Raw genomic sequence first — 26,855 nt, forward strand, 5'->3', positions numbered from 1 at the left:
AGAGGAAGAGAAGACGCCAAGCATAAATGCACTTACTTGAACGCTCTGCTTCAGTTTTGTCGCGCTTGCCGGATACTATTGACCGGTGATATCATTTAGTTAGCACTGTCGTCAAACTGTCGTATGAATGCTCGATACAAGTGATTTAAGCGTCGGCTACAAAATCGGTTATTCGTGGTTGCCTAGCGAAGGAGTACGTCTACGACTAGGTAAACCGCGCCTCGAACATCTTGAAAACCGGGTAGTTCTTGTTGCCGACGTCGTTCACGCTCTTCAGTCCCAGCTTTGTGGCGAACTGCTTCAGGTTCATATTTTGTTTTGCCCAAGTCTTGACCGTGTTCATTTGCATTTTGAAGTTCAGCTTCGCAAAGTTGACCGGTAGATGCGCATTCTTTGTCTTAGCAAGCTGTTTGAGCTGCTTCACATTGATCACCTTTGCGCGTTCCTCGGTCTCATCGAACGAGTCGAGGGAGTCGAGGGAGTCAAGGTCGTCCTCCTCGACGTACTTGCGCAGGTTACGCTTGACAGCAGCGTCGTCCTGGGCGGCAGCGAGCGAGCGAGCCACAATCTCCGGCGACGTCTCGGAGATCTGGTTCTGCTTGGTGGAGACAGCGTTGGCACTTGCAAGAAGCGTGACCGCAGCGACGAGGGTGACGTAGAAGAAGCGCATAGCTAAGTGTTGATTCTTGGTGTTCGGGTGCTTGTGGGGTGGAGAGTAAATTGCAAACTGAGGTCTAAGCACCATGGTACCGCCGGCCCACGATCCGTCGTTATCTGTACATGTACCGTAATTGTTCACAAGGCGGTTGGTTTCACACGTCGGCAAACCGATCGGAAGAGTCTGTGCTGTACAATTGATTTGTTCTCCGGTGATTACGGGGTCCATTAAACAAATGTTGTTTCCGAAGCATGTGTATTTAAACCAGGACTGCATGTAAGCCTCTATAACAGGATGCAGTAGCAGAGCAAACCTTCCCCCTTGCTACATTTCGGACTTAGTCGTTTGCTATCTCGGAGCTTATCTCTGCTTCGGACCCTCTATCTCGGGAATGGAACTCAAGTTTGCCAAAATGGATGAAAAGCACAATAAAGGTTATGTTAGCGAAGCTAAACGACGCCTGTGGCTTAAACCCAGGGTCACATCTAGCTCGATCTGCGATAATCGAGGTCTCGACGGCTGTAATCTCAAATTTTACCGCGAGAGCTGCAGAACGATATAAACGGTACCACACAAACGGTGCGAGACTCTTGCGGCGACAGGCACCTCGGATGAGCGTCATTGCATCATGATGGTCACAACGAACTTCCCATGTGCGAACTGCCTTGAATTATCTTGAGGCTTTGCTTCCGCGCAGCGCACAGCTCTACTAAAGTACTGGAGAAATGTGGCTTGGCACGAGCAAGATACTTTTGCGTGCGGGTCCCACATCGCGACAAGCACGATCAATCATAGGCTGTACTAGAGTACTACATGTAGTACAGCCTATTAAAATAAATTGTTGGCTTGATATCGGCACACTATGTCTCAATTCAATGAGCAATGAGGGAATAGGTCTTTCTCATCACTGCATGCTTTCTGCTGCGATAGTAAACAGGATTGGGCGAACTTTACAGTCATCGGGAACATTTCTTCTTTTTTTTTTTTTTTTTTTGGGGGGGGGGGGGGGGGGGTACCTCCAATGTATTTATTACGTGTACTGTATTTAAAATACCTCTTAAAAGACTCGGTCCTCTATTATTGTGCATTCTTTTTGGCAATTCGTACGACTTGTCTTGCACAAGATTCCTATAAATCGTACTCGAGTTCGAGTTGCTGTCAATCGTGCATGCTTCATACTCGCCCATTATGTGTCTGGGAGATCTGAAAGTATTCTAACAGCGCCATTTTCTGCCCTTGTCGTGCATGAAACATGACTTCGGAAAGACCCACTCAAAGCCTCTATGGTTTAAGTACGAGTACTAACTAATGCACGAAATAGCTGGACAAACTGGCTGCAAAGCACAATACATGTTGTACGCGTATTTGTGTTTAGCTAAGAAACTATTGTGCTCTTCGAGCTTTTTGCCGCCCGTTTTAGCTGGACAACTCTGAGTGGTCAGTTTTGAATTCGGACCTGTGCATGGGGCTAGGTTGATTTATTTCATAGCCCAAATCGGAGACTTGTCTCCAGCCAAGCCCGACGGCGAAGCGTCCGCTGTTTCGGTCTAAATAGCTCTGAAACGTACACAGATAACACGTTGTAGACATGCATCGAAGCTATGGCTCGCCAGCGAAAATCGTCTCCAAGCGTCATGGTGGAAAGAAAAATGTGCGAGTGGGCTGAAGCAGGAAGACCACTCGTTGATGCCGTCTGAAACCGTCAAAAACGGTAGGTGCTAAGTCGGGGTTGAATTCACAGCTTTTTAATAAACCTATTCCTCCCAGTATTGCGGACCCTCTTTTTTGCTATCTCTGAGATGCCCGCTATCTCAGACCCCGCATCTCTGGATCGGAGGCATCCGTTTCGCCAAAATACATAGATGAAAACAACACTTCCGTTTTGCCGCTTATGAACGATATAAAGGAGTGGAATACCTGCTTCAGCCCGCCACCAACACGCTATAACCATTCACACAATTTTCGCTGCACCATAACCTACGCGGACGAATTTAGATGGCGGACTGTGGCCCTTATTCACGTAAACGACGTCTCAAGTGTGTGGCGGACGAAAGGGGCAATAATGAGCAGGAGTATGTGATCGAGCTGTTCGGCCCACCAAGATAGAGTGACTTATCCCTATTGAAGGCCCGAATTGTAAAACAAGCCACTCCGAGATGTGGAGCTAAAACAGGCGGCAAAAAGGTTGAAAACCACAATAAATCACAAGATGTGTCTTGCCAACATCGTAAACATCGCTTTCACGTAAGCAAGTGTACAGTAGATGACAGATGAGGGTTGTATGACAGAATGGAGGTAAACCTTCCTTCCGTCATACAACCCCGATCTGTCATCTCAACCACACATTCTTCTCTTCAGCCCATGACGTCTTCCCGGCCGCTGTACGTGCGCGTGCTGGACCACGTGCTGCGGCGCAGCTTCGGACACCCGCTGAGCGTACAGCTGCTCGCGCTGAGCTCGGTTCTGCTACTGCTGAGCTTCGCGCTGCTCGCGTTGGCGCCGTGGCTGGACGACGAGTCGCGACGTTATTTGAGGCGTTTTGTGCCCTCAAACAACGGGTGGGTGCTGGACTTCGACTCGTTCGCGGTTGACCACCTCGTCGTGTTTGTCGCCATCTCGCCGCCTCTGACCTGGTTGCTGCTGGTGCATATCGCGTATTCCCAAGTGTCCTCGAAAGTCGAGGCAGCGCTCCTGCTTTTGCGTGTCGCCAGCTGCCTCACCGTGAGTTTTGCACTCACGGTACTGCTCGCTGAGTTTTTATCCAGGAGAGCCATGCTCGCGTTCGTGGCGCTGGCCTACGCCTCGCTGGGGCTTTTGTACTCGTGGAGTGTTCCCGTCTGGAAATGGTACCAAGAAGAAGCGCGGACAAAAGGGCTGCTAGGGTTCCTGCCCCAATCTACACGGGAACTTTTACTTGAAACTTCACTTTTGGAGTGGCTCACAGATACAAGCTTTTCCGATAAAGTGGCACCCTTTGTGCCATTTTTGCTGCCGCTGACGAGGGCCGAGCAGATGAGGTTGATGGAGCAGATGCCGCCAGAGGCTCAGGTCATGCTGACGAAACCCGGACTTTTGCCGCTGCTGCCGGATTCCGTGCAGAAAGTTTTACTTCCAGCGGAGGACAGTGACAGTAGTGACCATGACGAAGACAAGGGTGAATGTGCAGACTCAGGCGACGGAGCGTTAACTGTGCTGGAAAATAGGGAGCGGGGGGACGAACAAGTTGAGGCGCAACACAACCAGGTGCTGAGTTTGCTGTCAACGCCGACGTCAGGTTTCGATTTCCATCGCCCCGATGTGGTTAGTACTGTGCGTACGCCACCGACGCGTGAGCAGGTTCTCAACGAGATTGTGACGTCGAGAATGTGGAACGGATGCAAGGAGCTGGTGAAGATGCCGGGTTCGAAGACGCTTAATCGGACGGCTGCGATGTCAAGTGCACTGCTGGTGATGCAGTTGTATGCGTCACGAGGGAGTCGCAGAGCTTTCCTTACGTTCGTGCAGTTTGCTGCAGCGTCAGCGTTGAGCTCGGTGGCTTGTTGCGCGATTTTCCTTCGATTTGTGCAACTGTTGGATTTGAAGTGGAGTTCGGGGCGTACAGTGCCTCTGCTGCGCTATGCCAGGCAGTATTTGCTTCGAAATGGAAATTCCGGGACACCGCAGATTTCTGACCAGGCTACGAATGGGGGATCCGCGTCAATGCGCACAGCAGTATCATCGGTATCTGTTCTGGTTGCTGCATTGTACGTCCTCCGCAAGTTGCGTCGGTAAGAAGTATTACAGTATACATGAAATGATAAAAATCGTATAGCGGTCAAAGGGAATGGTGTGTATAGCGGTCAAAGGGAATGGTGTCGGGCATATCAAGAAGTACATCGTGTCCATTCAGTATGAAGTTACCCATTACCATTGGTATGTGAGCAGTATGGTAAAAATTGTGAGCATGCTGCTCCAGGTAAAAATTGTGAGCATGTCGCTGTAGGTAGTGCCTAATGCATGTAGTATTCATTCCCCGGGCACGAAGAGATAATAGAAGAAACAAGTTTACATCGGCCACAAGGCGTTGATGTATTTGGATGTTCTACATGTATTATATCAACGCAGATTACTGTAGTGGCAAGCATGTCAAAAACTGTGAGGCCGCCCTTGGATGTACATGTAGGATGATGCAGCCTGGCAACAGGAAGTTTTTTTTATAGCAAATCAAATGTAAATTTGAAACTGCAGAAACCCAGCAGACCATGGCAGAGTGACACCGAAACGAATGCATGCACCGCTGCGGTCCACTTTCGATCCATTTTAGTCCATCTGTTTCCGAATCGCAATATGCGTTCCAAGCTGGGATCGCCTTTCGGATCTGGTTCGATACCATCCTGAATCCTATCATTGATCCTGAGCTAAATCGGAGAAGAGAAAAATGCGCGATGGGGCACTGGATCTCAGTCAACTTCATCTCTGCTGCAGCTCCAGGTTGGAACTGCCTGGAACCCCAACAGAGGTGGAGTATGCTGGACTGGCCGGTCGGATAGTGGCTACCGCGGTACGGCGTAGTCCGGGCAGCTTCGCTTACAAGCTTTCGCGTAGAAGCTTCCGCGTATTCCCCCACATATGCCTATATGTCTGTGCTTGATGTCGGCTGACGCCTCTTAGCGTTGCTACTTTCAGGTTACAAGTCCATTCAATTACCAATGATATGTGCGCAACTCGACTATCGATGGCTTGGGCCATGGGCTCCCATGGCATTTACCCCTATTCGAACAACTAAGTTACGCGTTTCTGCTGTTGACGTTGTCATACATGTCGATAGCGAAGGGGCCGTACTTCATGTTGCGGAAGTACGATGCATACGCGGTAGCCAGAGCCCAGTCGATCTTGCTGCCCTGCTTCAGCATTAGCTGGTTAACCTGCGCCGGGGTCTTGTTGGCCTGGAACCAAGAAGTAATCTTGATCCTCCAGACAGCCTGCTTGAGCTTCGTAAGGAAAGACGCCGACGCCGCTCTATCCTCGTCCTCCGTGTCGACGATTTTCAGGAGGCGGTTGACGGCGACATTGACTTCGTTCTGCTCAGCGAGCAAGCGAACGGCGTCCAGCTGAGCAAGCTGCTTGGAGTCCGCGGCGGTGATGGCTGCAACGTCATTACCGCCTGCCAAGAGGGTAACTGCGGCCAATAGGACGAGGTAGCAAAAGCGCATGGTGGGTCCGGGTCGATCAGCAGGGCAGTGTGGCTTGGGCTCTGGAGCGCAAGTTTCGAACTGACCAAAGCCCTTGTGAAAGCGTGATGATTCGCGTCAGCATGTGTACACATTGTGTAGTTCAGCCAGGGCAGATGATCGAAACGCAAAGCTCTCAATCCCTCGTGAACTGTATGATTGCGGATGAAGACGGAAACGTTTGACTCTTGCTCAGTGTGAAAAGGCCATGCAAAACAACTAAACTCGGTGGCTCTAGCAAAAGGTTTGCTGCAAAACAACTGATGCAGAGTCCTGGAGCTCGCAATAGTTTAATACAAATAGTATTATAAATGGCTCGGCAGACTGCACTATAAAACTGGTTGCCGACTTTTAGAGCATTACCACACGAGTAATACAAATTACAAACAAAAAACACTGATCGGCCGACTAGGTTAGAAGCTTACCTGTACTTTACGTATTGGACTAGTTTCCCATTATTGCGCTTGCGGTCCAAAACGCACTTCGCTCGCCTACCGTATTCAGGCTAAGAAAACTACCTCGAAAATCGATACGAGCCGACGGATCCCTCACGACCAAGCATAACAGTTAAAAAGACTGCTCAGCTATCCATTCGTGCAATGGCACAAATGACCACTGCCCTTAATAAAAGGATTCGCCAAGGACTTCTAAACGAAATAATTTCCAGATTCTCAAACGATTCACGATGAGTACACAGTAAATGTGTAGTATCCCATAATCATAGTACGCACTTCACGTGTATCTTTACATGCATCCCATAATCACCATTGAGTGCAGCAATGCAACCTACGCGACAGCCACCATTGTTGACGAAGATAAAGGGAACACTATTAATAGTAGTGGCTCGAGCCAAATAAAGTCTTTTCCACACGTCCGTAATCGTAGCACGCACTTCACGTGTACCTTTTTGGATGCAGTCGTCGAGTTAAGCCACCCTGTGCCAAAACGCATTTTACTTTGTGTTCCTTCAATGCTTGGTTTTCAGCACGATGTCACTTAAGAATCGGCTTCGTTTGTCCTATCGTCTTACAGTTGGAGCTCACACCTCAACTATCCAGGTATAAGTACGTATGATAATTGGTTGGGCGAAGGAAATCCCAATTGTACAGAACATCTTGAAGGAGTTTGGGGATTTATCTGGACTACAAGTACAACCGCAAAAAAAAGTGTACTAATAGGATTGAACATGGCTGGGACTCCTACGAAATGGCATGGATACCAAGTGTTACAACCGAAAGAGACAACAAGATATCTGGGGTACTGGGTAGGAAACTTAGATTCAACCATGGAGAACTAGAATATTCGGAGCAACAAACTACAGCGACGCCTTCGAATCGCGACCACGGTGGGCAACTCAGTAATACAACGAATAACGCTCTTCAATGCAGTTGCACTGCCAGCCGTACTGTACACGGGCAAACAATATGTGCCACCGAAATCAGTAATTAGTAGACTCAAGAATATGCAGAAGCAATTTATCTGGAATTCATCAGCAAGCACAGAACCCAGCAAGCACAAAATCAACCCGGCACTGCTATTTACACCCAAGACAGCAGGCGGTCTCGGCCTACAGGACATAGAGAGAGCCCTCGAGGCGACCAGGAGCAATTTGACGGAACGATGGATCAACACACCGGCAGACGAATACACGGAAGCGTGGCATGCTCTCGTGCACCCACGACAACCATACGATGAGCTGTGCTGTGTATTTCGACCTACAACAGAGCACATGATCGAAAACAAGTTACGAGAGCGGAACGGTCTACCAAGAATTTCGAGTCAGGCACTGGGGAAACTGGAACTATGGGAAGCACACTCGCAACAATTCGCAAGGGACGAAGGAAAACAGCAACAACTAATGCAGACACTAGCCTCTGGAGCAGCGACCACATCCAGCCACTGGATGGATGAGAACACGATTTACTTTAGATCTAGTAGAGTATCACGATCAGCTACACTATCGGACCAAGCAGCCTTCCTGCTAGCAGCCCCTTGGACTGACAACGCGTGCGTATTAGACACCAAGGGCAAACCACTGAAAAAGAAGAATTTCCCATTAATAAAGGACTGCAGAATCAAGGACAGTGAGGTGCTGAACATGAAGTACCTGCAGGAAATCGAGGAACACAGCATCACCATCAGACCAGATCTTCAAGACAAGCAACTCAGAGGACGACAAGAGGAGACGATTCGACACTGGTGCAATTACATTCTACTTAGTCTACCGTGGAACCTATGGGAATTAGAACAAACAACGATCAAACCGACAGCACTGCCGGAACTACACCATCAACTCCAATGGACGATGGATACAGTACTGGAGGGCAGCGTCATAGCAAATCTTAAAAACGACCCAGAAGCAAGCCCAGTTTTACGACTTGAATTGAACCAAGACGGGTGGACATGGAGAATCGCATGGACAGCAGCAGCATACACCAATTCCAAGGATCATAAGGAACTGTTAGCGTGGCAACGAGTTGTCGGACTAGTGTTCGCAGCAGACGCACAAGCAGCACTGTACCCGTGGCCAACGAACAAGACAACCATTGCGAAAAACATCCCAGCAAACTTACGACGGTAACGATCAAAACACTTCCGCAAAACTCAAGATTTACAGCAACAACCGATTATTGACAAGATCATGACCAGAGCAGGAAGCTCAATCTGGGGAGGAGCGGTTCTTACACAGAGCCCTAGCAACCTATGGGACCGACACGGACTTTTCACAGACTTTCAAAACTGGACACTCTATAGAGTGGCAATTGGAGCACTCAATCTCTGGCACACTGGACCAGAAATCAACCAAGGATGTTAACGATAAGGCTGCACAGCCACCTATGAGACGACCGACCACATAGTTTGGGACTGTGCACATGCACAAGCAGCATGGGCACAATGGATCGACAAATGGACTGGAACAGCAACCAGCACCGACAGACGACAAGAAGAGGCAATAGCGTCAAGGGCAGCCCCCCCCCCAAATACGACAGAATTTCTAGCAGTAGCTCAACAATGTATTACGCGATGGACAACGCACCACACAGTAGCGATGGACACATTGTGGAGAATCTAGACAACGGTCACCACGGTGATGCTCTGGAGACTTCGCAACAAAGTGGTGTTCGAGAACGAAGAAATCTCAGTACAAGAAACTCAAGCAGCAATCCAAGCCGCAGGAACGTACCAAGTAATGGTAATAGCAAGCGTGTGGAAACGAAGCGACACCAAAGGATCCAAGGTCTTTGACTCGGCATTTGCCACAGCATTATGACGACCATTGAACCGACAAACCCAGCTCCAGCTCTCGCGAAATGGAAACTACAATACCACATCAGCACAAACCCAGAGGAGCAAGTGAACGGAGGATGGATTTTACTCAGAGAGGAAGCCGATATGACATGGCATGGAGTGACAGCATCAAGCATCAGGTTCCCGACCCAAGGAACCAGACAATCCAACGCGGTGAAAATACTGGACAATGGGCTCCAAAAACTAAAGAAGCTCGGAGACGCAGCAAAGACGTACCTCCGAATCGACAGTGTGGATAAGACAGTCCAGAAGTCCCTCAGTGCAAAACTAGCGACAACACAGAGCGACAGCCCCATCCAGGAACTGGATCATGAGCTACAGCGCTTCTTCGTTGTGCAATGAGCACACCAGCAAAATTCGACCTGGAAGCAGTTCGGACACTGACACAAACCCACAAGACTCGACAATTTTACCTGCAACAACCCAGCACAACGACAGACCTGATGCAAAGTTACCTATCAAACTTCAAACTACGAGATCAACCAGAAGCAACACCACCCAGACAAGATGAACGACATCAAGTCGCGTCTTTTATATTATCAAAAGGCTTCTATAGAAAATACATAACCATCAAATAGAAGGCCACTTACCACCACGTATGATAATTGGTTGGACAACTACCGGTTTTTGTCGCTGTCGATACTCTTGTCGAGCTGGTGGTCTTACATTTACTCAGGAGGCGACGCCAAACGTGTTAATACGAGAGCGACTGTGTTAGAATATAACGAGTTTGAGGCACGCGGCTTCAATAATCACGTTGATTTTGCGGGTTCACCCACAATCATACTCGCCAAGTAGACTAGTTACGCATGGTAGGTTGCTTCGTATTGTAGGGAAAGTTGTGCAAACACCACTTGTCCTTAGTGCGTAGTAAACTTCACAAATATGTGTGCTGAGTCCACTACTCACACGCATGGTCTTGTCCGGTAGTTTACTGCAACCACACTATTGAGTTCATATCGTCGAATGATGCATTTTATCTGGCAGAGCTCAATCAAAGCTAGCTCTGCATTTAGCTGTCAGAACGCACTCGTCGTATCCCTGTGATGAGTATCGCAACACCCAAGTTATTCAAGATTTTGTCCCTGGTAAGGATTCAAATGGACAATCGGGTGGTGAACACACAACGAACTTTGGCACGAGGAGGAACTTTTTCATCGGCGGGTTAAAACTGCACACGCCCTTGATATCAATTACTTCAGTATTTTGCCTTGGCTCTTTTAGATACTAAGTAAAATGCAGTAAAATACATTGTACTGGCGCCTTCTTCCAAGCACATGTAGCATGGGTCTGCTGCAGTGAAATCCGTTTACTAAAAGTCAAGTGATCACTGAGAAACATGATTTCCTTATATGTATTTTCTTGAATGTGTTGCCTGATAAAAATGAAGTGGCGCGTTGGTGTATTAAGAGAGCTGAGTTTGAGCTTCCTAATGAACAAATTTCGATGTCAAAAAATTGCCGACAACTTCTTCTGAAAGTTTGGCAATCCTGTGGATGAAAGTATTATGTTGGGTGGCGGCAAGAACCTCTGTTGAAATGTAATTGGACTCATTATTTCCCAAAAATGAGTGGGTAGCTTCGAGAAAATAGGCTCAAACTGCTCGGTGATAGTGGAGTTGCTTGTACGAATAAGTTAGCACAGTAACTTTTGTGTATTTGGATTCGCGCCGTAGATGATCACGGTATATTCGCCTTAGTCTCCTTTTCTCTCAGGGAAATCTTGTAGAAGACGCTGTACTGGTTCCACAGATCGTAGTCCTTGGTGTTGACAATCGGGCCGGCTCCGACCTTCAGCATGGCCTTAACCTCATCTGGGCTCTTATTCTGCTTGAACCAGAGCTCGAACTTGGCCATTGTGTAGCGCTGACTGACCGTCGCCTCGCCGACCTTCGTGTTTTTGACCTTTTGCGCAAACTCCTTGAGTTTCTTCACCACCCTGTTAATGAAGGGAACCGTGTTCAGCTTCGCCGCAATCGGCTTGAGAATCGGAAGCAGCTTGTCCGCGATCGGCTTGAGCTTTCCTGAGAACTTGTCCGCAATCGGTTTGAGCCTCACGGCAGCAGCCATCGCCTTGTCCGTCAGCTTTTCTGCGTATGGGGTGAGCTTCTTCGAGAGTGGTTTAACCTTCTCGGCTACTGGCTTGAGTTTGTCCGTGAGTTTAGTCAACGACGCAGGAAGAGCCCTCTCTTCGTCATCAGTGTCGGCGTTGCCCTCGGCCCTCAGGAATCGGGGCTTCGCGATTTCATCTTCGACGTTGAGGACACGAGCCACATCGGGCGTATGCACAGTGAAGAGCTTCGACTGGTTTGGGTCTGCAACGGGCGAGACAGCATCCGCACTCGCGAAAAGGGTCGCCACAGCCGCAACCACCACGTAGGCCAGACGCATCGCTTTCGTCTCTCTCCAGGAAAAAGAGGTTGTCTGGGACCGGCCTGGTTGGGAAATGAATCTAGAATAGCAGCAGAAATGGAGCCAGACTCAAGCTGTACGTGTAGCAATACAATGGTGAACACCGATCGATCAGGTTGCACACGCGACCAATCCTAGGATCGCTCTTGAAGGATAATATTATAGGAATCGCAAAGTGTGCCCCAAGTTCATGTTCTGCTTGGACACTGTTCAATGGACAGCGCTGCAGACTCAACCAAGCAGACTGAACGATCCATAAAGCCACAGCCACGAGACTACGGTGCGCATTGCGCTGGTAAACACTTGAGACCATTACGATTCATTTCTCGCTAAAAGCCTTGGAACTAAGTCACATCTAAAAAGCAATCCCTATGGTGGCGCAGAAACAGTGAGTTTCGGCGCCTCCGGGTTTGTGGGTATGAACCGGGATGCATGGCATCCCCTTTCCGTAATCAAGTCCACGGAGTCCATGGGTCTGTACGACTAATACAAGCGAGGGCTCTGTGTGGATGCAATGCTCGCCGGGGATCTTATCGCTAGAATAAGCTCCGCTCCTTGGTGTACGGTGCTCACAACTAACGAAGGTACGTTCCTGTGAGAAACAAGAAAAGGTTAGCCTGATTGTCATGCGATAAGGCTCACCCCAAGCAATTGTCACCATGGTTGGCTGGAAAGGTACTGTACCACCACTTTTGAGCGAGATGTTGGAATTCAATGCTACCGCGTGATACATACAGCTCTAGACCCCATCAATCGTCATCATGACTACATGCTACGTAGTATATAGTCATGTGAATCGTTTAAAGTAGTTTCGAAAGTAATCCAAACCATCGCTAAGCTCGAAGCCCGCCAGGTTTAGAATGGTAGAGGCATACAACTTACGGTAGCACAGGAGTACAATAAACATGTATACTGTCTTGTGTATGGAACTATTACATTTGGCACTCTTCAACCAAAAACCATATCGTCCAACGAGTTGCTCAGCCATAACAGCGATTAATACTGGGTTGACAAACACAAGCTCAAGCTATTGAACGACGTTATCAATCTTGTATTCCATCAACTCCTTCTGCAGAGCAACACGTACTTGGACTTCGTAGCCTCGCCACTTCCAATTTAACTCGATTCCAGCCACTTCGCCAACTCGCCACGGCTACGCTGGTAACAGGCGCTCTTGACGCGGATACGCTCCAGAGCTGCATCAAGAAGCCGCGTGTACGACGAGTGTTTGCGGGTTTCCAGGAACGTCTCCACCTCCTGCGCGTGGTCTGCGCTCTGGAAGCGGGAAACCACCGACATGACAACGCGGCCGACGATGAGTGGGCGATACTGCTCGTTCAGCTCCGCCCAGTGCTCCTGCACGTACTTCCATGCAAAAGCAGCTCCTGGTGCATCAGCCGCCACACTGCTGAAGACGTACTGGATGTCCTGCGAGCGCACGTTCTTGAGACCCCACGCGATCACTTCACGCTTGAGCTCCAGGGACTTGAACAGGCCAAGAGCGGTAAGGCAATCCATCTTCTCCTCGATGAAGTTGCTAGACTCGTACCGCTCACGCAGCAGCGCCAAGTGGGAGGCATCGCCGCGTCGAGCCTGCGCGTTGAACACGACGCCACGCAGATCGGCCGACAACGCCGAGCTGTCTTCGAAATACGCGTGGAACAGGCGCTGGGCCTCGGCAATTACCTCCGGGTCCTCACCCAAAGCTAGCATGCTGATAACGTCGCGGCGGAAAGGAGCAATTGTCGAGCTTTCGCCATCCGCCGCCGTCCACGATAATCGCTTCATGATCGAAGAAAAGAGCTGACGAATGTACGCCAGGAGCTTCGGGTAGAACGGATCAGCGCTGTAGAGCGTGCTGTAGAAGCGCAAGTTCGACGAGATCTCCTTCCAACACAGGTGCTCCGGTTCCTCAGCGTACGCGAAGCTGAAGTCCAACGCACGAGAGACAGGTAGCTCGCCGCTACGAGCAAATGCGAAGATGCTGTTCAACAGACTCATCCGGTCAACGGGTCCCAACGTCTTTTCGCGCACGGGCTGCTGCAGACGCTTCCATCCTTCTGGTGAGTAGTTCACGAGGAAGAACCCGGCCTGATCAGCGTTGAGCTTGATCCACGAGCCGTCAGTGCCAGCAGGTGCACGCAGTTTAGCCGCCAGGGCAGCAGTAGCTTCTTTCGATGCGCTGCTCTCCCAAATGCCCACTCGCTGAATCTCCTTCGGTTTGTCCGATGCCACAAAAGTCAGCGGCACATCCCACGACGCCCCAGTGTCGGCTTGAGCTTCAGTGGCTGTCTTGAGCGTTTGATCCGCCAGGAAGCGCTCCTGCACGAGAGCTCCGTCGTCCGACAACGTCACCATCGGGTATCCGGTTTGGCTAGTCCATCCACTTGCCAACGAAGTGATGTGCTGGCCAGAAGCTTGCTCTAGCGCGTCCCAGAGGTCCTTTGTCTGTGCGTTGCGGTAGCTGAACTTGACCAGGTACTCGTGGATGCCACGATAAAACACGTCGCGACCGAGGTACTCGGAGAGCATGCGGATAACGCTGGCCCCTTTGGCGTACGAGATGACGTCGAAGATCTGGTCGACCTCGTCCGGGTGGTTCACCTTGACCTCGATCGGGTGCGACGTGAGCATGCAGTCCTTGCCCATGGCGACGCTCATGGTGATATCCTGCACAAAGACCTCCCACACGTTCCAATCGGGGAAAACGTGATGCACGGCCTCAAACTCCATGAAGCGCGCGAAGCCCTCGTTGAGCCACAGCCCCGTCCACCACTCCATGGTCACGAGATTGCCGAACCACTGGTGGGCGATCTCATGACACACTGTGCGCGCCGTCGCCATCTTCTGTCCGAAACTGCTGAGCTGCTCGTCAATCAGCAGTCGGGTCTCCCTGTAGGTGATCACCCCCCAGTTCTCCATTGCCCCAGCGGCAAAGTCCGGGATGGCCAGCATGTCCATCTTCTTCAACGGGTACGGAATGCCAAACTTCTCGGTGTAAAAGGACAGCGCCTTGGCGCCCACTTCAAGAGCGAATTTGCCGCGTTCGCTGCGTCCTACGGGCGTGTACACCGACACGAGCACCCCCTCTTTAGTGATTGTGGACACAGAGTCGAACTCGCCCACGATCATCCCCACGAGGTACGTGGACATGACGGGGGTCTCTGCGAACCTCCAGACCTTCTCCAACGTTGCGGATTTGGGTCTAGACAGCGTCCTAATGTGCGCATTGGCAGCTCGCGGCTGCACGAGCGTCTGCACCACGTGCGTGTTGGAAATGGCCGTGAGCTCCGCGTCACAAGCCACTGAGATCTCGAACGTGGCCTTGAGCGCCGGTTCGTCCCAACACACGAAGGCGCGTCGCGCGTCGCAGGCCTCGAACTGCGTGACGGCCATGACGCGCGTCTCACCCGCCAGCTCGTGTTGGTACTCGCTGCGGTAGAAGCCGTGCAGCTTGTCGTTGAGCTCTCCGTGGCACGAGAGCGACAATTGGGCGCTGCAGCCGGCGGGCAGCTCCTCGTCCAGCTGCAATTGCACGGCCTGGTCGGCTGCCAAGTAGCGGATTTCGCTGCAGCTGATGGGCGTCGAGCGGCCTTCGACGAGGACGGACACGTCGAAAACGTAAAGCTCCAGCGCGTGGCACGTGATGATGCGCGTGGCTTCGTGTACCGAGAGCTGCACGCGCTCAGTCACTTGGAAGCGGCAGCGGTCCAGGTCCACGGCATAGTCGAGGAAGTACTTGGAGGGCGACACGCACGTCGGAAGGCGCGCGAACGGCTTGGTCATCGTGAGAACGGGGGGGTGAAGTGAGCTGCTGGAAGATCGCTAAAGGGCGGAGAAGACGAAATGCTCTTGGATGAGGGAGACGTTTTAAAAGCGCAAGTGGCTACATGCTGCATGTTGAGGGGTGTTCAGTATCTAACGTTAGTGCGCAGACCCCGGACGGTGGCAGGGTTTGTCCGGTCTCTCTGTGTCTTCTTCACGGTTGCTGGTTGTACTTGGACGGACTGGGAGCCTCAATCGGCTCCTCCATCGGTTGGCTGGACGTCGTCTTGGCACGTTCCGGCACGTTGTCGCCGTCCTTGGGGTGGCGACGCAACCACAGGATGTCGCTCTTGGCCAGCATCTTCTCGGCCAGCGCCGGTCCGTCCGGCTCGTCGTACAAGAGCTCCTGGGCCGGGCGGATTACGACGTCTCCGTTGTCGCGCACTTCCTGCAGGACCCCCTTCCACTTGGCGCCGTTCATGGCGCGGATGGACACGTCGAGGCCGACGCACTCGCGCATGAAGAGCTCCGGGTTGAGGATAAAGCCCGCAGGTTTCTACCATGACATGGACACACAAAGTGAGCCCCAGCAACGAAAGTCAAGGACACAGTAGCAAATTGGTCGTACGGAGCCTCGCCACTCGCCCATTCCCTTGCGGCTATTGCGCGCCGCGGGGTCCATCGCCACATTCTGCTCGCTCATGGTGGTACGTTGGCGATACTTTCACGGATATTGCGCTCGACTTGCCGGATTCGCGACTGAGCTGCTGGAGGTTTCAACGAGATCTCGATGGGTACAGCGATAAAGACACAGCCGGACGCTCGCCTTGCGGTCAGTTCAGGCCGGGGGGCTGGGGCTGGCGCGGACTCGTTCCCCTGGAGCAGAGCACGCGTCGCGGATATCTGGCTGACGAGGGAGCGCCTCGTTCTCCTGGGGCAGAGCACGCGTCGCGGAATAAAATACTTGTTGCTGTGCCAACTACTCTAATCTCTCTACGATGCTCTCGACCGCTTCGGTCACAGACTCGAACACGTCGACGTCGTTGCGCTCGGCCATCTCGCGCAAATACGCGCGCGCGCGAGCCAGGTCTTTGAACTCGCGGCCGGTGATGGCCGCTCCGTCTTCCACCATGCAGCCTTCCTCCGCCGGCTCGATCACGAGCAGCAGCGCCTGGTGACTCGACACGAGCTCCACGGCCTCGGTCATGGCGGCGATCGAGCGCAGGTTCCTCGGGATGACAAAGAGAATCAGCTCGGCGATGGCCTTTTGGGTCTCGATCTCCTGGAAGTGCTCTGCCAGTGCCTGCACGTGCTTCTCCGCCGCAGACGACAAGCCGAACGACAGATAGTCGGCGAACGGGACGTACACGGGGATCCCGGCCGTCCGCAGTAACGGGATCGCCACTTTCTGTCTCCACGACGTGGCCGTCAAGTTGCCTCCCAAGTAGACAGCGCCACCCGTGTAGTCGCTGAACATCTGACAGCCCAGCCGACTGACGATGGCCTGCGTGGGGGACGCGTCGCTGCTGGCGTCGCCCTCGTCCGTGCTCTTGCTGCTGGCGCTGCTGTTGGACTTGAGCAGCCGCGACGAGTGCGAGCGCGAGGTCACGCGCTGCGGCCGGTGCTTGCGCGACCAGTCATTGAGCACGATGGACGCGCGCTTGCGCAGGCGCGGCACTTCCGGTCGACACTTGGGCGCGTCCGTCTGCGTGAGCCACGCGATGCAGCCGTCGATGGCACCTGCCACCGTGGGGAACAGACCCACGCGTCGCTTGGTGGCCAAGTCCCGCAGACACTGACGAGCTCCGTTAAGGTCCGCGAGCTCCGTCTTGGAGAGCAGCTTGCCCGCCACCTCGGTGCCTTCCTCAATGTCGTCCACCACGAGCATCACCTTCCTGCCCCTGCAAATGAACTCGACGGCCTCGTTCATGCACACGACGGAGCGCGTGAGGCCGTCCACGACCACGAGCAGAATCTGCGCCGTGTCCTTGGCTCTGGCTTCGATCTCGATGAGCTCCTCGACCCACTCGTCCACCTGCGGGTTGAAGTAGCGCACACGGGCAGCGTCCAGCATGGGCGCGGCCACGTCGCGCCGCCACGTCGTGGGGTTGCATGAGCCGCCCAGGAACACGGCCACGTCGGCGGGTGGGGGCGGCTCCAGGCCCTCGCTGAAGCTCTGCGTCTTGCGCGTGAGCCGCGTGTTGGGCGCGGACGCGGGAGCGGTCTTGGTGCGAGTGCGTACGAGGTGCGGCGACGTGTAGGACCGGCGCTTGGTGAGGCAGAAGGCGTGCGTGGGGCGCTGCGTCGTCATGGTCAAAAAGCCAAAGTGGTGCAGTGCTAAAGGCAAGTATTCAGTGAGTCACCTTTTTCGAGTTCAGCTCTCTTCCGCCCTTGCATACAAAGCGCGAATGAGATGAGGAGAGCCGGGCCATCTGTGACAATTGTTTTGGTCCGGCGCAAAAAGTAGAGCCCTGCCACGAAAGGGCGTCGGATCCAGAGCGCGTTCTTGCCTTTTTAGCAGCCATTTCTAACGGAATTTCGTTCGAGCTGCTGTGGATGTGTTGCCTTGGGTGCCACCACCAACCTTGGCCAAGCGCAGATCGAAGCAGACTGTCTCGGGTTTGTGGGCGCTCAGCGGCTTGACTTGATTGCCACCGTCCACATGGAGGGTGCGGATCCGAAACCCTGCCGTGCAAAGGTACACCAAACACCCGCCAGACGACACCGCCAAAGCAAGCTTGCACTCAATCGCAGAGAGCTGCACGGAGTGGGAAAAGTTAATAAGCTGTTAATACACACGAACGCAGAAGCTACAGATGCAGGGCATGCAAAGCGCAGACTTGGAGACACAGGGAGCTTTTCACTCGCTCAGTCGGACGAGAGATACACGTGCTCCATGTCGTCCTCTTCGTAACTGGACACGAGCTGATAGCGCACGTCCATGCGGATCTCGCGGATGTGCACGCGCTCGTACACCAGCACGGACACGACGACGCACACGAAGAGGACCAGGCACAGCAGGATCTGGTGCACCCACATGGAGAAGAAGCCCAGCATGCCGTACTCGCAGTAGGTCGTGGCCGCGTACTCGAACGCGCTCGAGACGTTCTTGCAGGCCTGCGAGGCGACAAAGGCGCTGAGCTGGCTGTCCACGCTTTCCAGTTGCTTGCCGATGGGGTCCAGAAATTCCTCCTTCATGCGCAGACCCACGTCTCCGTGGTGGGCAGCGTAGTCCTCCAGCTCCTTCTGCAGCGTCGACACTGCCAACGCGCTCTGTTGGACACTGGCAGTGGCAGCAGCGAAAGGTAGCGACGCGTTCACGGGACACTCCACGTAGTAGCTCGCAATAGGCGTGGAACCCACGAGTTCCAGCGTGTTGTTCATCGGCGCAGCACAAAAGTCCGCCGTCATGATCGTCGAGGACAGGTAGGCGCCGATAAGCGTGTGAGAAATGGGCACGACGCTCAGGATGACCAGGATGGAGACGCGCAGGGGAGAGACCATGGCCCACCCGACCGACGCGATGGACAAGAAGCTGGCGAGCGCCACCGCCAGGATCGCGCCGTTGGTCGACGACTTGAGCACGAAGTAGCTGAACTGCCACTCCTTGGCCAGATCCGAGTAGTTCTTGGGCAGCAGCGCGTCCGTCTGGTTCCACAGGTCCTTGACCGCGTGCACGAGTCGCAGCGACTCGACCGACAACTTAAAGGCTTCAGCAGGCAGCTCGCTGTTGTTGAAGGACGTGATCAAGTTGTCTGCATTGACGCGTAGAGCGTCGCTGACCTGCAAATTCTGCGTCGTGAGCGCTTGAGCGTCCTGGAACAGGTCGCTGGTGTTGGTCATGGTGTCCAGCACGACCCCGGCGCTGTAGTCCACCTGGGCTTCTCCCAGCAGTCCCCCCAGGGCACTCAGCGCCAGGAACGTCAGTAGACCCACTGCCAGCAGCTCCACGGACGTGGAATCCATGGCCGTTCGACGTACAAACGCTACAAAAACAATGACACAAAAACCATCAGAACTCGGTCATTCATGAGCCGATGGGCCTCGCGAGCGGCGTAAAATGCAGCTCTCAAGGGTTTAACGATGTTTTTTACCGCTGCGGATGTGCAGAATGCAGCGCCGCACGACGATGATACACAGCACGAGGAACACGACGGCTCCGATACACAAGGAGCCCATTAAAACGTTGTGCAGGAAGGCCACGTAGCTCTCGCTCTGCAGGTCAAAGCGGTTGGAGGCCGCCCCGAAGCGGTAGAACGAGTGGAAGAAGGCGCAGAGCTCGCGCGCCACCTGGCGGTGGTAGTCCACGGGCAGCAGCCGCAGGTCGCCGAACGCTTCGGAAAAGCTCATGGCTTGGCTCTTTGGATTCAGTTTTGACCCGTTCAAGCAACGGTCGCTTGAATGTTGTTCGAGCTCGGCTGGGTCAACATTCGTGTAAGGTCGCTCGAGAATTCCTGCGAGATTGGATGGGGTCAACAAATTGAGAGCGGGAATTTGCCAAAATTTGTGAAAAAATATGCTATATGAGACTGCGCCAAACAAAACGATGCTAGTTAACCTTTTAACGTTTTCGAGATAAACGGCTTGGAAGTTGGCGCTTCTCTTTTCGCACTTAAGTGAAATTTTTCAGGAGGGAGGTTTTTCAAAATCTCTAAATTTGACTGGAGTGTATCGGCAACGAAGCATGGAAGAGCTCGCCGCATTTGCCACCACTGGGGGAGACCAGACCGCCAGCAGCTCTAGTGGCTACAGCAGTGACGGTAGTGCAGACAGCAGCTGGGAGCCTGACCCAGACGACGCAAGCTCTGCGGAAAATGAGGACGAGCGCGAAGAGGATCAAGGCGGGGGCGAAGACATGGACACAAGCATAATTTTTATTGACTGCGACTTGACATCCGAGGTTACTCGTCTGATTCGCGAAGACGTTTGCAAGAAGAGGTGTCTTGAGGGGAAGGCAGCTAAGCTGGAACAGTTCCTATGCTCGCTGTCCCAGATGACTGGTGGTGAGCGAAAGCAGAGCATTATGACGGCGCTAGCGGTGCTCAAGGAGACGGATACAGTGCAGCGCCATCGTGGCACCGGTGTACGGGATCAGTATCACTACTACCTTCCTCTCGTCGGGCATGTCTGTCGTGCGGCTTGGTGCGCGGCGTACGGGGTATCAACCCCAACAGTAACACGCTTCAGGAACCGCATCAATGACGGCATCTTCTCTGTGAAGGCACACGGCAATCGGCTGAATCAGAACGCCAGTGCTGTTGATCTCCGTTGGTTGATCTCCTGGTTCAAGGACTTCGCGAAGAGCGTGGGGGAGGTGGTGCCCGTCCGGGTGAGAAAGCAATCGACTGTGGACGGTGTGGTGAAGCTGCAGTATTCCTCGGCTGACTACACCCTGCTACCAGCGTACTTCACGTGGGGTCAGCTCTACATGGAGATGCACAACTATGTCGAGGAGATTCGGCTGCGAGTACGCGAGCCAAGACCGAGTACTTTCAGGCAGCTGTTGAAGAAGCATTGTCCGACAATTCGCATCAGGTCCCAGCGCAGCAACGTTTGCGACGTTTGTAGCATCTACTGCGCGCGGATGCGGAGCGGGGTTACTGCTGAGCTGACAGAAGAACTGGGGCGACACACCGAAGCAGCTCGACACATGAGGTTCGTTGTACCTGCGGGATACAAGCATCATTTTGATTTAGACTAATGGAAACTAACATCATTTTGATTTACTCGGGACTTAAGGGAAGCGTACAAACAGGATCTGTCTTCTGCAAGCGAAGACCACGCGGTGCTCATTATAGACTACAGTCAGAACCTCACATTACCAAGTGTGACCAGCACGCCGTCGCAGTGGTACTTCCTGTCGCTGCGGAGTGTCAACATGTTTGGTATTTACTACGCGAACAAGACCATCCAATACAACTACATCTACGACGAGACGGTAGCTGGCAAGGGTACAGACGAGGTGAACTCCTTGCTGCATCACTTCATCCACAAGATCGTGTTACCAGGCGGCCACCGGAAGCTAACGATCTACGCTGATAATTGTGGCGGTCAGAACAAAAACAACTACGTGCTGAAGGCGCTGCTCGCACTGGCACACATGGGTGACTTGGAGACGGTGGAGCTGAAATTCTTCGTTAAGGGGCACACCAAGAACGCAGTCGACCGCGGGTTCGGGCACGTGCGAAAGCACTTGAGTCGGGTGGATATATGGACGATGGATCGCCTCCTAGAAGCGGTCAACGACGCATCGGCTACGTCAGCACTCGTGCACGTGCCGAATAAGAACAATACGTTCAGAGAGTACCGCGAGGTAGTGAAGGAGGCTTACAAGGACCTGAAGGATATCCAGAAGTTTCAGATATTCGTCATGAAGAGCGATTCCCCCGGGGTTGTGGCTTGCCAGAGAGGTCCAAGGTCCTCACCAGTTCTTCAAGATCTGCGGCGCAAATACGATGGAATTGTCGTGGATGCGGATCGCGTGCGTGTACTGTTCACTAGCCACTTGGAGTTGCTGCCCAACCCCCCGCCAAACTCCGAGAAGATCCAGCAACTGTACAACAAAGTGCGTCCGTACGTTCCAGAAGAGTTTGTGAACGATGCACTGTACGCTCCGCCGAACGACGAAGACGAACGGAAAGCAAACGAGATCAAGAGGGCTCGAGCTGCACGCCAAAAGGCATCCGCCAAGAGAAAGAAGCTTGAAAGAGAAGCAGCAACGAAGCGTGATCCACCAAGTGAAGCTGCAGTGAACAGTGCCGGTAATGAAGCCGAGGCAATGCAAACCGAGCAGCAGCCAGCTGAAGGAGATCGCAGTGGTCGAGACGAAGCATCCATGGCGAAGGAGCCGTCACATGTGAAGAAAAGACCACGTAAGGAAACGTCGTGACTGATGCGATTTCCGAGCCCGGGCAGTGTTTTGTTCTCGGTAAATCAAAATGATTCTTGTTTCCATCGCTACCAAAATCCTAAATATACACCTCGATTTTTGATTTTCTGAATTTGGTGCTCATAATACTGCGTCTAAAACAAAGAAGAAGTCGAATTAGGAGCTCGGAATAGGCGCAACGGCTCCGTTGGTTCAGTTTACCCCCAGTCAATCAATAAAAAAAAAACGAGTTCGGCCAGATCTCGAGGCAACACATTTTTTCAGAGACCCTCACTCAGCGAAGACTACGTGGATTTTGGTGCTGGGGAGCTCTACGTGTAGCTGAGACTCTCCTCTTTACGATGGTGTGCCCAGCTCGTAATTTTCTAAATGGTTAACTAGCATTATTTTGTTTCACGCCGTCTCATATGATATATTTTTCACAGGTTTGGCAAACTTTCGCTTTCAATTTGTCGGCGCCATCAAGTCTCACAGGCGCAAACTTATTAAACAAGTACGAGTCCAAGTTCAGGTACCCTATCGGTGGACCCCCATGCGCTTCGTGGTGGAAATGCTTTGAAACGAGGTCTTAAGCATCACAAACAAACCCAATCGCTCAAGGACATTGCAAAGGTGATGGGGGTCGAGTATTTTGGCCGCATGGAGCATGACATACTGTGTAGACTACAAACTGCAGTTGTAGACTTCTGGTTTTCTCGCGACCAAGCTGCACCTCAGAAGCTCATCGATTTGCTCGACGGCGCACAGACCTCATGTCACGTGCTCTAATACAGAACGACTTGAACGTACAATTATTGATGGATATTTTGGATATGATCGGAGGGAAGTTGCCGTTTTAGGTGTTGTAGTTTGGTTTAAGCGGTTTGGTCCAATGTGTCGAAGGTGGAACTTTTAGCAGTTGGGGACTCGGTGGGGGTGAAAAGTCGAGCGGTGGGGGACGGCGGCGAAACTGGAGGGAAAACGACTTCCTCGTTGTGCTCTGCTCGCTTCTGCCAAACTGCTTGCACCTGGTGGATAGAGATTTTTATCAGGAGAGGAGGGGGTGGTTACAGTAAAGAGTGGAGTGACTCACCGTCTTGCCGTCCGTGAACTCGAGAAGACACGGCAGGTGGGCGAGATGCGCTTCCAGCAGCTTCGGCACCGACGACTCTAGTGGCTGAAACAGCAAGTCCGGTCAATATCCGAGGCGTGACCAAGTGCAAAACGGAGGAACGTACCACTTCGCCGTACTTCTGGATGGCGATCATGCCCAAGGCGTCCAAGAACCGCGCGTAGTTGATTCGGCGCTCGCCTTTCTTCTTGGCCTTGACGAAAATGAGGTCCACGTCCGTCTTGCCGAAAGACGCGTTGAGCAAGTCCGGGCAGTCGCGGCACAGCTTGACGAAGTTTGAGTTGTCTGTGAGATAAGCAGTCGTGAGTACGAGAATTCCCACGATCTGCAAACAAACCACAGCGTACCGAGTGTCTTCTCGCCAAGTCCCTTCGCCCCAGTCCTCCCGAAGCGGCAATAGTAGTGGAACACCGCTTTCAGCAGCGTGTGCGGGTCGTTCGGGTCTCCCTGCATCTTGTCCTGGACTGGCGGTGCTGACGGTGGTCGCTCAATTGGGGGCGGAACTGGCGATGGAGCTGGAGCACTCGGTACCGCGTTCGAACTCGAAATGTTTCGAATCGACCTGCACAGCACCACCAAAGTTAACGTCCGAGCCTCAAAACCAACGCAGTGTCAACGCCTGGTACTCACGCCGTGCGCTTAGATCGACTCACGTCGTAGTTGAGATTCGTACGCATCGTGTTCGACAGGTCGTGCACCACACGCTCGGTGAGGTCATTGCAGTCCGCCTCGAAGCGCTTCTTGTAGACACCCGTGTACGACTTGGGGTCGGACAGACGCGAGTACACATTCGACTTGCGCGGCGTGGACGTGGACGTGGTCGGTGTCGGCGGTGCTGCGGTCACGTCGGGGGCTGCAGCCGAGTCTTCCATCTGTAGCGTCACTAGTCAAGCTCGAGAGCGGCTCTGCGTGCGTTCGTTTCTGAGGTCGCGTCGACTGGGACTAAATCGGGGCACGCGACGCGAAGGTGTTGGGGCTATTCTCGACTGCCACACCACCGAGATATTGTCTGGTGTCCTGCAAATGCGACGCACGACAAGCGCAGCGAGTGCGTGTCCTGGCTTTGGTGACGATCTGGATCTTCCGTCGGATGCCACCTTCCGACCTGCTCCAAACAACACCACGACCACCGTCTCACGTAGCGTCCAAGCTGCACTTTACAGGTCTTCAAGACTTTGTTGAAGTGCATTTAGTTTTTGGGGATCTACTGGTATCTAGCCCTCTACGAGCATTTCTTCGCCTGCCCAGAGCACGTCTGCTTGGACGCGGCGCAGGTGTCGAGATTCTTCACGCAGAGCATCCAGCACATGGTGGCGCTGTTAGTGCTGCTAGGACACGTGCATTTTGAGCTGCACTCCGCTGCGTCGGTTGAGTGACTGCGGTTGCAAACCACCGCGCAGCCTTCCGACGGAGCCGACGCTCCAGCTTTCACCGTACACTGCTTGAAGTTGCACTCAGCATCGGCCGAGGCGACCAAGTGACGGCCAGGAGCACAGCCCAGCAACTGACGGTCCGACTCGTAGCCCTGCTGCACGTAGTGCGTCGTCGTGTTGGCGTGCACGTCGAAGTCGATCTGCTTGAGCATGCGCTGGTACGACGGCAGCAGCGTCATCTTGCCGAACCACGCGCGCAGCAGGCGCTGCGTGTCCGTCGTCTCGACCTCGGGCATACGCACGCCGTGCATGACGGCCGGCAGCTGCTCCGACGTGGCCACCCAGCGGTTGTAGCCCGTGCCCACCATGAGCGTCACCTGGTCGGGTTTGAGCACGGGACGCACGCGCTGGCCGTCGCGCGTCTGGATGATGAGGCCCGACTCCGACTCGTCCTGTCCGCCGGCCGAGACGGACTCGAACTTGCTGTTGCTGCCGTCGCTGCTGACCTTGTAGAAGGCGGGCGTGGCGAACACGATGAACATGCCGTCGTCCTCGTGCAGCTCGAGCGTCAAGTCGGTCTCGGACGAGGAGGTGCTGGCGTTGGTGGTGCCGGACGCTTCGCTGGCGAGCCTGCGCTCGTGCAGAGAAGGCGTCTCGTAGGCGTGGAAGTGGTCGAGGCGCACGGCGTCCGTCATGAGCTTGCGGCTCGAGATGGTCTGGCCGTAGCCGTCCTGCGTGGTGAAGTTGGAGGAGTCGAGCGTCGTGGCCACGCTGAGCACGACATACTCGAGCAGCGACGAGAACTCGTTGTAGACGGCCTGGTACCCCGGACAGGCCACGTCCGTGGTGGTGGCGTTGGGGTCGGCTTCCTGGCCCGACGGCGTGCTGATGGTGTAGCGGTTCGTGCCGTCCGTGAGCGTCTTGTGGAGCAGGAACCCGGCGTTGACCTCCTGCGCGGACACGGCGCACGCGGCGGCGGAGTCGAGGTAGGCTTGGCGCACGGTGGCGTAGGACGGCACGTTGGTGAAGCTGATGATGCCGTCCTTCTTGAGTGCCGCGAGTACGTCACTGGGCGTGGATCCGGTGGACAGCGTTCCGTAGTCGAAGTTGGGCACGTCGAAGTTGGGCACTTGTTCCGCGAGGTTGGTGGGCACGGCGCTGGCCATGACCATGGCAGCGAGACCAAGCAGCATCGTTCGCGGCATGGCTTGTATTCGATTGAGATGGTGCTGGCCGATGGCTTATTGACGAATGAAGCAGCAGTGGACATTGAAAGATGTTGCTGTTGTTGTAGGACGCTAGGCAGGCTAAATCAGTCTCTGATGGATCGTCGTACAAGTGATTGGAGGCAGTTGATGAAGTCGAGCTCTCATGATCTCCAGCTAGGAACAGCGGATTTGCGCGCAAGCTCATCTGCATGTGCGGGAGGACTGCAAGCGTGCGGGCAACGAACTAAGTGTCGGTTGGGACCCAACCGCGCAATTGTTGATTGGAGAATGCTGCCTCGATTGTTGAAGTTAACAAAGAGTCCTCAGTACTTTCAACTTTGGCCAGATACTCTTCGCTCAGCGGTGTGCCTAGGCAAGTCTGCGCTAGCTTGCCCGCCGGAAGTGGTCAGGGATTCATTCAGTCATGGTGGCATGTCGGGATGATAATCGTCCCCCTGAGCGGACTACTCCGAGCCTGCCGGCAGTCATCCGGTCCAGATGCGCACCAATCTAACCCCGGACTTGATCAACGGACTTCCCCTCGAATATATGGATTGCGTTTAAGCACAGCGAATTTTAAGGGCAAGTTGAAGTTGTCCAGTTGGTTTCCTCCAGCTGGAGCTCGCTCAATGACTTATGTTGTTGAGACAACCAGCACTGTAGGAACCACCACAACGGTCAGGGCTCGGCGATATGTGGAGCGGACAGCGTGTTGCCTAGAGCAACGCACGAGCTTGAATTTGTGCCGAGGTGCAGAAGGTGGTTCGAAAACGGCAACTACTGGAGCAAAGGGGTCCGGAAGACGCAGTTGCAGTTTGGTCCCTGCTTGGATCTCTGTATACTGTTGCCATGGGCCCGCTGGACGAGCACCCAGCAGTGATTCTGCCGGGGGCAAGTTGCCTTCCGACATAGACGGGCTTG

The 26,855-nt window shown here is 53.5% G+C and overlaps 10 protein-coding genes across 10 annotated transcripts; 1 reads left to right on the plus strand and 9 right to left on the minus strand.

Moving 5' to 3' along the window:
• Positions 1 to 205: 205 nt before the first annotated feature.
• KRP23_2720 (uncharacterized protein) lies at positions 206 to 670 on the minus strand (the record flags this gene model as incomplete). Its single annotated transcript, XM_067887487.1, has 1 exon — positions 206 to 670. One exon carries the CDS (start codon positions 668 to 670, stop codon positions 206 to 208), a length of 465 nt encoding a protein of 154 aa, XP_067750071.1.
• Positions 671 to 3,019: 2,349 nt separating this feature from the next.
• On the plus strand, positions 3,020 to 4,429 carry KRP23_2721 (uncharacterized protein; the record flags this gene model as incomplete). Its single annotated transcript, XM_067887488.1, has 1 exon — positions 3,020 to 4,429. The coding sequence occupies one exon, from the start codon at positions 3,020 to 3,022 to the stop codon at positions 4,427 to 4,429; it is 1,410 nt and encodes a 469-aa protein (XP_067750072.1).
• A 995-nt stretch (positions 4,430 to 5,424) lies between these two features.
• Positions 5,425 to 5,850, minus strand: KRP23_2722 (uncharacterized protein; the record flags this gene model as incomplete). The annotated part of the gene is made up of 1 exon (XM_067887489.1): positions 5,425 to 5,850. One exon carries the CDS (start codon positions 5,848 to 5,850, stop codon positions 5,425 to 5,427), a length of 426 nt encoding a protein of 141 aa, XP_067750073.1.
• Positions 5,851 to 10,856: 5,006 nt separating this feature from the next.
• Positions 10,857 to 11,567, minus strand: KRP23_2723 (uncharacterized protein; the record flags this gene model as incomplete). Its single annotated transcript, XM_067887490.1, has 1 exon — positions 10,857 to 11,567. The coding sequence occupies one exon, from the start codon at positions 11,565 to 11,567 to the stop codon at positions 10,857 to 10,859; it is 711 nt and encodes a 236-aa protein (XP_067750074.1).
• Positions 11,568 to 12,704: 1,137 nt separating this feature from the next.
• On the minus strand, positions 12,705 to 15,374 carry KRP23_2724 (Puromycin-sensitive aminopeptidase; the record flags this gene model as incomplete). Its single annotated transcript, XM_067887492.1, has 1 exon — positions 12,705 to 15,374. One exon carries the CDS (start codon positions 15,372 to 15,374, stop codon positions 12,705 to 12,707), a length of 2,670 nt encoding a protein of 889 aa, XP_067750075.1.
• Positions 15,375 to 15,567: 193 nt separating this feature from the next.
• On the minus strand, positions 15,568 to 16,056 carry KRP23_2725 (uncharacterized protein; the record flags this gene model as incomplete). Its single annotated transcript, XM_067887493.1, has 2 exons — positions 15,568 to 15,909; positions 15,982 to 16,056. The coding sequence occupies 2 exons, from the start codon at positions 16,054 to 16,056 to the stop codon at positions 15,568 to 15,570; spliced, it is 417 nt and encodes a 138-aa protein (XP_067750076.1).
• Positions 16,057 to 16,332: 276 nt separating this feature from the next.
• Positions 16,333 to 17,664, minus strand: KRP23_2726 (uncharacterized protein; the record flags this gene model as incomplete). Its single annotated transcript, XM_067887494.1, has 1 exon — positions 16,333 to 17,664. The coding sequence occupies one exon, from the start codon at positions 17,662 to 17,664 to the stop codon at positions 16,333 to 16,335; it is 1,332 nt and encodes a 443-aa protein (XP_067750077.1).
• Positions 17,665 to 18,221: 557 nt separating this feature from the next.
• KRP23_2727 (uncharacterized protein) lies at positions 18,222 to 19,703 on the minus strand (the record flags this gene model as incomplete). The annotated part of the gene is made up of 2 exons (XM_067887495.1): positions 18,222 to 19,339; positions 19,448 to 19,703. The coding sequence occupies 2 exons, from the start codon at positions 19,701 to 19,703 to the stop codon at positions 18,222 to 18,224; spliced, it is 1,374 nt and encodes a 457-aa protein (XP_067750078.1).
• Positions 19,704 to 23,096: 3,393 nt separating this feature from the next.
• Positions 23,097 to 24,225, minus strand: KRP23_2728 (Tubulin polymerization-promoting protein family member 2; the record flags this gene model as incomplete). Its single annotated transcript, XM_067887496.1, has 5 exons — positions 23,097 to 23,249; positions 23,315 to 23,398; positions 23,460 to 23,638; positions 23,701 to 23,915; positions 23,984 to 24,225. 5 exons carry the CDS (start codon positions 24,223 to 24,225, stop codon positions 23,097 to 23,099), a joined length of 873 nt encoding a protein of 290 aa, XP_067750079.1.
• A 350-nt stretch (positions 24,226 to 24,575) lies between these two features.
• Positions 24,576 to 25,931, minus strand: KRP23_2729 (uncharacterized protein; the record flags this gene model as incomplete). The annotated part of the gene is made up of 1 exon (XM_067887497.1): positions 24,576 to 25,931. One exon carries the CDS (start codon positions 25,929 to 25,931, stop codon positions 24,576 to 24,578), a length of 1,356 nt encoding a protein of 451 aa, XP_067750080.1.
• Between the last annotated feature and the right edge of the window lie 924 nt (positions 25,932 to 26,855).

Source organism: Phytophthora ramorum (assembly GCF_020800215.1).
Source record: "Phytophthora ramorum isolate Pr-102 chromosome Unknown Phyram_PR-102_s0002, whole genome shotgun sequence".
NCBI classification, from domain to species: domain Eukaryota; phylum Oomycota; class Peronosporomycetes; order Peronosporales; family Peronosporaceae; genus Phytophthora; species Phytophthora ramorum.